Source organism: Buceros rhinoceros, unplaced genomic scaffold, assembly GCF_000710305.1.
Source record: "Buceros rhinoceros silvestris isolate BGI_N320 unplaced genomic scaffold, ASM71030v1 scaffold3124, whole genome shotgun sequence".
NCBI classification, from domain to species: domain Eukaryota; kingdom Metazoa; phylum Chordata; class Aves; order Bucerotiformes; family Bucerotidae; genus Buceros; species Buceros rhinoceros.
In genome coordinates, this window is record NW_010407482.1 from 1 (window position 1) to 10,832 (window position 10,832).

General features: G+C 44.7%; 1 protein-coding gene across 1 annotated transcript in view; it reads right to left on the bottom strand.

Annotated features, from left to right (window-relative positions):
* Nucleotides 1-835: 835 nt before the first annotated feature.
* MYO7A (myosin VIIA) overlaps nucleotides 836-10,832 on the bottom strand; it is a gene marked incomplete at both ends in the record, with an annotated part of 41,442 nt that continues 31,445 nt past the window's right edge. Inside the window, 13 exons of the mRNA XM_010134466.1 lie at nucleotides 836-941; nucleotides 1,357-1,512; nucleotides 1,626-1,779; nucleotides 2,914-3,071; nucleotides 3,838-3,962; nucleotides 4,503-4,693; nucleotides 4,795-4,964; nucleotides 5,080-5,206; nucleotides 5,485-5,602; nucleotides 6,592-6,762; nucleotides 8,000-8,227; nucleotides 9,389-9,562; nucleotides 10,268-10,387. Coding sequence (XP_010132768.1) covers nucleotides 836-941; nucleotides 1,357-1,512; nucleotides 1,626-1,779; nucleotides 2,914-3,071; nucleotides 3,838-3,962; nucleotides 4,503-4,693; nucleotides 4,795-4,964; nucleotides 5,080-5,206; nucleotides 5,485-5,602; nucleotides 6,592-6,762; nucleotides 8,000-8,227; nucleotides 9,389-9,562; nucleotides 10,268-10,387 — 1,998 coding nt within the window. The remainder of the gene's footprint in view (nucleotides 942-1,356; nucleotides 1,513-1,625; nucleotides 1,780-2,913; nucleotides 3,072-3,837; nucleotides 3,963-4,502; nucleotides 4,694-4,794; nucleotides 4,965-5,079; nucleotides 5,207-5,484; nucleotides 5,603-6,591; nucleotides 6,763-7,999; nucleotides 8,228-9,388; nucleotides 9,563-10,267; nucleotides 10,388-10,832) is intronic.

Below are 10,832 nucleotides of genomic sequence, written 5' to 3' on the forward strand. Positions count from 1 at the left end.
TATATACACACACACACTATATATATATACATACACTTCCAGGCTGATTTGTCCCAACTGCCTCTCCACTGGTGATGAGAAGGTCAGATGCCTGGCTTAGAACAAATGTCTACTGGATGGCTGAAGAGAGGGGAGACGACTTCTGCTTTGTGTGTAGATGGGATATCTAAAGGGCTGTCCCACCTGCCTGCAGGTCCCAGTCCTAGTTTTGCCTTTTGAGCTGTGTTCAGCATTTACATCACCTCAGTTTTGCTCTGCCCACTTAAAGAGATCCAGTTCACAGCAGTTTAAGGAATTTAAACTTCTGACCACCACGTGCAAGACTGTGTTAGCCTGAACCACCAAACCACCAGGACCCATATTCCACATCCTACAAGAGACTGGCCTGGAGATCTGTGCTGCTGGTGTTCAGCAGCTCTTCAGCGCAGACACATGTTGTACTAGAATTATGCTACTCTGGCAGTCCAGATGGATGCTGGAGAGGAACCATCCTTTTCCTTTCATGGTTATGCACTGCTTGACACTTAAACCCACTTGGAAATACAAGAATTTAGTTGTGCCTAAGGGCACAAGGGGGGAGAGAGAGATGCGAGCCTCACAGGAAGACTAATCAGTAGCACGAGACAGCAGTATCTGCAAGAACATGCATATCTGCTCTGGCATCAATACAAACAGCTGCCTTATTAGTGTGTAAGATGCTCAGTGAGAGGTTCCTGAGTGCAGTCTCATGATTTCTGTGTCATCTCAGGTCAGAAGGAATAATTTCGGTTGCCTACTCGCTAGCTCTGCCAGAGCCAGCTCCCTGCCCAGTCCCAGTTCCTCCTCTCCTGCTTACCTCATCAGTGTCATCAGGGAAGTAAACCTTGTGGAAAATTTGGGTGGTTTTGTGTTGAATGGCTTCCACTTCTACCAGATGGGGTGGGTACTTCCTGGATCCATTCCTGCAAAATGGAGGTGGCAAGTGCCACAGCATCAAAGCCAGAATCCTTTGTTTAAATCTTCCATTTTATAACATATTCTTTTTTGAGTAACTTCAGCTACTTGCTTAATATTAGTTTTACTCCCTTCTAAAAAGAACAAAGAAAAATTGTAATGGAGAATGTGTATTTGCTTAGGTTGTAGGTGACTTAAGTGGACTTGGACAAAGTCAACTTAATTAATCTCTGTTTTGCCACACACAGTTTATCAGTGACATCCTCTATCCAAAGTCACTTTCGTTCAGCTTGGTCAAAAACAGAGAGAGGTTATGAGCTTTCACTGTCCCCCCAGCCACCAAAATATCTCCTACTCATATTTTCTCACACATATTTGGATGCTGTGGCACAGTCAGGACTAGGAGGTCTTTTGGTACCGTACCTCAGAGCTTTCTGGAGTCTCTGGATGCAATCTGCTGCCAAGGGGTGATGTTTCCGGGACTGCAGGAACCTCTGGACGTGGGGTAGGAGGATGTTACTCGGGGGAAAAAGGCCTGTACACAACCACAACAGCTCCCAGCCTTTCTCTTCACTGTACCTACACAAGGGGGGATGGAGGAGGTAGAAAATCACTCACAGCACAGACACTTCAGGTCTCCTTTGCCCAATCAGGCTAGCGAATTTGGGCCAAGAGGATCGAACAAGTCTTACTTGATGTGGTTGTCTGTGAGCTGCTTGAGGGTCTGGCAGTAGATTTCATCCTTCAGGGGTTCAGCTTTCAAGGCACCTTCAAATATTTGGTCTGTCAGCTCATTAACTGAGCGGGTCCTTTTGGATGGGTAGTCACCCATATACTTCAGCACTGGTGGGAGGTAGGAGTCAAGGATCAGCTAATAGAGATATCTGGGGAAGCCATTCTGTTGATGATGTTATTAAAGACATCTGACACATGACAACAGAAGTGGCTGCAATATGGTGGAGGAAGCACAGTGTATTGTAAAGGCTTTTAATTGCTTTAGGAGGTCATCAGCAGTCTCTCTCTCTTTATCATGCAACTCAGGTTGAAAGAATTGATTTGGAGTCAGGATATGCAGACCTAAGGAAGCCACGTGTGATCATGCATTGTCTAATCACTCATCCAGGTACCACTGTAAAAGACCAGATTTTCAGCTCGTGTCAGACACCAGTGGAGCTGTAGTACATAAACAAAATGATGACCTTCACCATCGTGCCGTATTGCAACTATTCCACGTAAGAACAGGACATAGTTTTTTGAATTAACATGTATGACACAGCAACAGGAAAAGTATAAAATCTCAAATGTCTTATTTTTTTTTGCCGGTTCTTTTAATTCCTCCTCCTGTTATTATTTGCTAGTAAGAGGAAACCAGTAGTAGCAGCAGTAGTATATAGTATATATATACTATATATAATATATATAGTAATACTAATCCACACAGGCTTATACTAGCAGAACTGTTAAAGCCACGAAGTTTGGATTCTAAAGCAAAGCCCCACCAAAAAATAAAGGCTACTTCAACAGATTGGATCTATGTCTGCACTCAACTCACCTCTCCCATGCTGTGTACATTCTGACAAGTGATGTTCAGGCATCGAACCCTGTTCCTGAGGCCATGAGGACTGTTTTGCATCCACACTGATTAGGTCTAGAGCCTTTCATGGCAGAGGCATTTTGGAGAGATACAGCTGAAGCAAGCTGGAACAGAGCTGGTGAGTTAACCACTAAGCAGTGTGGACCAGCAGGATGCAATAACTTGTTCCCTGGCCCTAGTTTATTAAGAAGTAGACACCCCTCAGATCTCAAAGATGCTTAAGTACAGATTTCAGGATTCAGACCCATCTCCAAGCCTGTGACATGGTCCCAAAGCCTTTAAGAGGGACCACAATGCTTTCCATGGGCTTTATTTGGCACCCTAAAGAGCCTGCTCAGCCTGTCAGACCTGTTGCAGAGGGGCTGCCCCAGGCAGTGGAAGGATATCAATGAAGGCCATGCAAGCTTCTTGGGACAGCTCTTCACTTCCCAGGATCTTCTTCAGCAATGGCTGTTTGATGGGCTCACGGGTGTAACACCACAGCTTGTCCTTCCCGCGGCTCTTGGTGATCATGACCCGACTGAGTGTGTGCTTGGGAGGAGGTCTGGTGGAAAAGGCAAAGCAAGAGGAAAGATGGAGAGGTTACAGGGATAAAAGGGACAGCTTGAGGCTCTCGTTTCACAGCACCTGGCTAATGAACTGTTACACCAAATAGGACTTCACAGTTTAGCAAGAATCCTGCTCTGCCCAAAGAGAACCTTTGGTACTTTTCTAGGACCCTACCCAAGTACGACACCAAAACAACCTTCCCTACCCCAAAAATCTTCTAACCACAAGAGGAAGGATGATGGCAATGGATGGTCATGGCAGCAACACTGAAAGAAAACTGCCTAGTAGAACAAGCCTACCAGGATGAAGACATCCCAGAGGACCTGGTCTGTCTCTGGATTGCCAGCCCATCTGAAAGGAGTGGGAGTTTGGGATCAGTCTGGTCAGCAGTGGTGCACGTTTAAATCTTTGGAGATCAGATGAAAACACCCACACCTAATTTAACTGTTGTCTATATGGTCTAAGGCGGTGAATGGGATCATGGGAAAGGAATGTCAAACCACTAAGCACAGCTTCCCATGTACTACTAAATTTCACACTATTATACCTGTGCTGAGCCAATCTGAAGAAATCCTTCATAAAACCTTGTCTGTGGAAAATCTACAGCTCAGATGCCATGAGCTAAATTGGAGGTTGCAGTTGTACAAAGTCACACAAGGGGATATTCAATCTCTCCCAACAGCCAATAATTTCCTCATTCCCAAGCTACCTGGAGATGGATTCTTATTCCTATAATTTTTAAGAATGGTTAAAAAAATCACCTAAAATAATCATAGGAAAATTCCTCCAAGGTGTAAGGCTTTACTCTCTCTTCACTGTCTGAAATGGCCAGCTGAGAGGTTCTGATAACATCTTGTCGTTGGTCAGGGGTCATTGTGACCAGTGCCTGTGGGATTAAAAAGGACTCTGTCACCCAGTATATTTGATATAACTGATGTGTTCAGAGAGGAGCACATACAAAATGCAGAGAACAGAGAGTGAACAAGTATAACCCACTAATTTCAGTTAATAGTAAGAACTGTGCAACTGTCGTTTCTCTGTGTCATTCTGAGTCATTAATGTGAGGAATAACAAACAATTCCATAGTGTGGATCATTTCTTATCAAAGATAACGTGCTTTGGTTCCTACAGGTCCGCACGTGAACGTAGTGGTTCCCTCCAGCCTCAGATGAACCTTCAAGTAATCAGGCCAGCTGGAGGGATTTAGCACGGCCCATGGCTATTCCAAGTCACAAACTTGTGTTCAAAGCGACAAGGACAGAAGGAAGGCTGAGATCACTTCCGCCTTGGACAGCTTGTCACATCTCTCATCCACTTTGGTTTCTACCTTATCATCAAGGGGACTCTGGCCAGATCTAATCTCTCAGGAAGGCTTTGACATCCTCGGGCCTTTTATCAAGTTGTGCCATTCTGTAAGCCAGCTTACCACGATCTCCAGCGGAGGCATGGTGACTGTAGGCAAGACGTAGACGGAATCAGTGGGGAAATCCCCTCTCTGCTTGGTTCGTTCATTGAACCCATTAGCCCACCCTGAGTTCATGACATGTTCTCCTGTGTCCTGGTCCAGAACTATGAGGTCTCCTTTGAGGAAGGTGAGGAATCCGGATTCTTCTCCCACTGCAAGAAAAACAACCATTAGTTTGATTTTTTTTTCCCACATCCCTTGAGAGTAATTAACCTGTCTCTGTGTTTACCACTGAGTTGGGCTATTTACGTACCAGGGTTTGGGTTGTCTTGGAGAGCAACCACATACTTGGATCTTTTCCTTAGTCCTTCAAGAAAGGTCACCACCAGGTCTCGGATATCCTCTGCATTGTTGGACGTGAAAGTGTATTCATCGCCTTTAATGGTAGCCAAAGTGAAACTCTGCCCTTGCAGCTTTCCCCCTCTGGGATGTGTTTTTTATAGGAGACATAAACAAGAAGCATAATGGCATCAAGAGTCAAAGCCTGGAAAAAGACTGATTTATGGTGAGATTACCAGCTAAGTAGATTCCTCCTTACCTGCTGCTTGACACAGCTGTGATCTCTGGGAAAGAGAGCTCTAAGAGAACCTGCTCCTGTTCATCCACAAAGTACACCCCTGTCCAGTTGACAGCGACAATCACATCATTTTTAGGCAGGCTAGGCCCTGGATTGAAGGCAAGACATACCATCGATTCATGAAGGGTCTTAGGACATAGAAAATGTGTGTATTTCAGTGATCAAAACCCACAGTTTTAACTTTAGTAAGAGGAACTGTGGCAGACTCACAGCTTGATCTATTGCTAACCAGGATGCACCAAAAAAACAATGTATCCAAAAAAGACCAGCTAGATGGTCCATTAAAATCTTGTCTGAGGTGCCCCATCTCTCCAGCCTTTGGCTTTGGATCATTCTGTACTCCAGGTATGTCCTCTACTGACTCACCTGAGAATTTGAAGGCTTCATAAAACCGAGAAAACAGCAAAGGCCACTTGAATCGTGCAAAATCCACTACCTCTTCCTTGACTTTTTTTGGGTCTGCCCTCTTCTGAGTGTAAATTCCCTACAGAGAAATCAAACCACAACCAACATGAAGCACAAACCCAGTTATATCCAGGCAGAGAGCAAACAAAACCAGTTCATCTGAAGATCTTGCAACTAATATTAATTAAGGTCTCAATGGGTCTAAGGGCCAAACAATGTCCTACACGAACAAGTGATAGTTTGGACAAAGTCGTGGGCTTTTGTTCACATTTCAGGAAATAACCTGACTTTGAGAAGGCTAGGCCAGCATCCAGAGCGACTAGTCTGGGTGGGCTTCATCTCAGCAAACTTTGGGTTTCAGTCCTTTAACAGAAATGGACATTCAGCAGCCCTTACTCACAGTCATCTGGCTTTATTTAGGACATCCTCAGATACCTGACACAGCCTGCAGCTGACAAGCTGATGGAGGACTTGCAAGATCCAACTGAATTGCATATCTGAGTCTCCATGGACAGTAATGACAGGTGAGACTCCTAACGCACGTGGAGATGCTTACATTTTAGGAGTCTTAATCTGGTCTTCATCTGCAGCTGGGTCTTGCTGTTAAATCAATGCCAGTTCTCATGCCTGGATGACCAACCCTCATGACTTGTTGTAAGTTATGGGTAATGGGTTATGGAAGGTGTAGCTGTGGGAGGGCATCATGAATGTTCTAATGGAAGTCAGAGAGGTTTTATCCAATGCTTGGCACAGTAAGATCCTGACATTGCCTGGAGACATGAACCACCAATAATACAACCAATAACACCACAATCCTGTATAATAGGAATGAGATCCAGAGATGGCATTTTGCTTCTCACAGTGGACCTCTGCAGGTTGTCTTCTATCAGATCTTGCCTCAAAACCAGTGGTAAACCTGCATACGGCTAGTACAAAACCTGCCCTTTCTCTTTGATTTAGGTTCAGGCCAGGCTAAGAGCCGAGCTGTGATGTTCGACATAGGTTTAAAAGGCACACGAAGATACTGAAGCATGGCTTGGTCCTTGCCAGGTGATCTATTGTCCCCACCTTTTTATGTGCAGCTATAATGAGCTGAGCCCACTTTTCCACTGTTTTCGAAGCTGTGATTTCTCTGTCTGGGATGTAGGATGGAATTAGATTTAGCAGCCTTTCCAGTACCATCTCTGATCCGTAGTCGACATAGTACTGCTGGGAAGCCAGTTCTGCCAGATCTTCTTCCTGTGGGAGCCAAGTAAGCCAATTTAATGCTGTGACCAGGCCATCACCTCAACATCCATCCTCCATGCCTCAAGTGGCTCTTTGTGGAGGCTGGATGTACTGCTGCTTCAGCACGGTGTGAAGATGCTTCCTTTCAGCAGAACTTCACCAGTGCTTTTTGCACATCTAAAGATCAGGAGATTGGCCATAAAACCTATGGTGAAGCCTTAACATGTTCAGTGACCAGTACCATGCACCCCGTGCTGAGTGTGAACACATTTGTCTCAATCTTCACTTGCATTTCAGTCTCTTCTCACACCTGCTGTCAGCAGGGTGGGGTTTTGCTATGGTTGACAAAGTTTAAGGATGAAAACTGCATGTATCCACCATTTCTCATACTTGAGCAGCCCAGCAACTGAAGAACCTACCCATAATGCAGAGCTGTAAATTGTCCTTCAGTGCAGCTACATTTCAAGTACTTTGGGGTGAAATAATAGAGCTATTGAGATGATAATCAGCATAAGAAGACCAGGAGCAAAAGAAAGGGAGGAAGAAAGGGCAGGACTTCTGAGAGGATAAAAGAGCTGCAATAATGCAATATAGATGGGAAAAGATGATTAAGTTCCCAAGGTGACTGGACTCTACCAGACCACAAGAGAATGATTAGGTGTCGGTGAAATGAGATATTTTCAGGTTGACACCTGGATGACATCCTGGTGATAGACATAGTCAAAGATTTTAATGTTTCTTGAGATGTTCATTTCAGTGACACTGGAATAATGCTGTAAGCTCCCAGAGAGTCTAGAGGTAGACTTCTACTAGAAGTAGACTTCTGCTGACAATGTTCCTTCAGTGTACATTGGCATTATTTGGGTTGTATTGCATGGCAGAGGTCAAGGTATCCTGAAAAGTATTTCTTATGTATAAGTCATATCAGGATTCACCAGAAAGGATCCTGCTGTGATCTGGTTACAGACTACCTGTGGCCCTCCAAACTGAGGCTGATAGATGAAGTGGCCATTCACTCTGCTATCCAAAATTCACCAGGAGGGAATGCTCATGCAGCACGTGGGAGCATCCAGTCCATCCCCAGCCAAGAGAATCTGATTCCTATAGCTACTGTTTCCCAAGCAAATATCATAATCCTCAAGCTATCATGTGTCCAGGGAGGAAGATTTCCCACCCCCTTCAGTGAAATCTGTTTCACCATATTGAGGATACATGTCGGACCAGACCAGTGGCTGCTGAGGTCACATACCTTGTCACACCGGTACTCCCCAAACTTCACCCCTCGCACAATCTGTTGGTAAATGAGATTGGTGGCCACATTGTCCTCACTTGGGTTGTGCCAAGGAGTGAAGATCTCCTTCCTGAAGAAGAGCCGCCACGGCGCATTGCGCTCCTGTGCTCCCTGCTCTTTGGCGTACTGCTCACACTGAGACACAGCGTCCATCACATGGTCATTGCCGCTCCCCAGTGAGGAGACCTAGTCAGGGCAGAGGAAAACGTGGCATTCACCTGACTAAATGCTGACCTTTCTAGGTAGAGATATCTATCTCTGAGTCACTCATCCAGACTCCCTTCATAACCAAAATAAATCAAAGCATCTATCTCTACTAGCCAGCCAAGATTGAGTAGCTCCAATTTCCCATCCAGAATGAAAGGAAAGCATCAACATGAATTAGCAAAGTCAACAGTCTCATTATAAACTATTGTTTATTCATACTGTGCTTCGAAACACTCTGTTTCAAAGTCATGGACTTGGATCCAACCATGCTACGCACAGACAAATCCAGAATAAAAAAAACCTGTCCTGTTACAAATGATTTATCACCCCTGCCTTCTCACTGTGGTCTGGCATGAAGCTCCTAAAGCACTCTATCTCCTCAGAGTGAACATCCCCGGATGAGTATCTCCTCAAAAAAGACCAAGAACATGGAGTATAAACCACTTTCTTCTCCACCCACAGACAGAGGTGGCCACGTCTGGAGGTGAGGATATACTTTATCCTCTTACACAGCAGCTGTAGGAATAATTCTGTTTCTTTGGCTTGCAGCTGTTGTTTCACCTGATGAAGTTTTATCCTAGATCTGTTTTCCCTTCTCATTTACACCCACCTTTATTTTTACAGAATTTCTGAAAAAGGTATATTTTTGGGTTAAATAAACGGGGTTAAATGCCAGTGCAGGTATGGCAGCTTGGATTTTAGCTCATTTTGGTAGGTTAACTTCAACTGTTAGCTTTCTAATTAAATGTAGTTGATCCCTTGCATAAAAATCCATCCTGTTCATTTTACTGGAAATTCACCTCAAAGTAGCTTGACTGAGAGTAAGAGCTTAACATCACTCAGTAACATAAGTGGAAAGGCATTTCTGGAGGCTTCTGGTCCAGCCCACCGGTCAGAGAAAGTCCATCTTTGATCAGGCTGCTCCGTGCCTTGTCCTGATAAATTCTGAATATCTCCAAGGAGGGAGATTTCACAGTGTCTCTACAACTCTGCTCCAGCGTTTTACTACTCTAATAAGTGAAAATCATGCTGGCACTTACACTGCAGAAATGTTCCTTCCTGACCTTAAGGCTGGACATTTGCTCAGAGCACAGGGTCTTTCTATCACAGAGCTAGTCAGGAATATAACTTAAGACATACCTTGTCGAAAAGTGCAATGTAAAGCGAAAAGCCAAATCTGTCCTTCAGGCTGATTTTGTCGGCCAAAGAATTACAGAGCTCTTTAGCAGTTGTTGCAGAGTCAGTCAGCAGTGTTTTTGTTGTCCCATCCATAAATGTGACAGGTAGCATGATAGGTTTCTTGGACTTGGTTGCCTAATGGATTAAAGACAAACTTTATAAAGGCACATGTATTTCAATCCCATGGAGACTATTTACCTACTCACTCTTCCATCCAGCGGAGGTAACTGCTTTCTCATTCCTCATCCCACTGACTGGCTGCTTCGCAATACTACCGTAACATACTTCTCAACAAGAGACCGTACGGTGAGCCAATGCAAACACTTGAAAGTCACAGGTTTTTTATTTAACACATTCAGTCATCAAAGTGCCTAACCCAGTAAATCCAAGCCTGTCTGGGTGCTGGATCACAGCTGTGGTGGTAAACCAGCATAGAAAATGAGCAGTTATTGCACAAATGGTGCCTGTTCCAGCTACAGCTATCTCCGAACAGGTCCCAGGGACCATTCTCAGCAGACAGTTTGCTTGCAGCCACCTTCATCTGGAAGAGCTTCCTAGATGGGAGCCTGCTCTGTGCCAGCTGGCCTCAATGCCCGAGAACATTCATGAGCACATTTAATGCACAAGTATCGATGTAGCCGAGGGACTGATTTTCCACACACTCTGGAGCACAGCCAGGATGCATGGGGAATGTAATATCTTGGAAACATCTGAAAATTCCTGAGAGAAACAGGCATTTTGTCATCCTACTTCCTATCCTGTCAGAGATGTGGTTCCCATGATAGTAATGCTTAAACCCTGAGCCACAGCTGCCTGGGGAGGGGATGGAGTGGCACGTACCTGCAGCTCCAACCAGCTGGGTGGCTGTGTCCTTGTCCCATTGGCAAATGTCCTCCTCAGCCTCTCTTCGCAATAGGGAGCATAACCTGGGGGGCCTCCGTTGATAAAGTTCCTCAAATACTGTTGGCAGCAGGGAATGCATGGGTTAGACTATCGTCTCTAGAGGCTGGGTGTTTGCAGAGGTTAACAAGCAACATTTTATTGGAGAAACCCCTCTGGAATTAACAGCAGTGATTCCCCTCTGGCTCAGGATGTTCCTACATCATATTTCTGGAAGCTGAGAGAGAGTGTGCACCCTTGCCTTGTTCTTACACGGTGCATTTCTGGCCTCGGTGGAGATTATACAATGTTATTGAGTATTGGCCAAAAAGATGTGTAAACAATGATCCAGGGGAATTGCAAGCAGATGTCGCTCAGAACACTTAGCTGCAGTACAAAAGATCTTTCACAATTATATTCAACAGATGTTTCTTTAGTCAGATTTTAAATAGCATTTTAGAAGATCCTAAGCCAGAAGTTGAAGCACTTCACTGGAAGTTAAAAATACAACTACGTTATTGTAGGG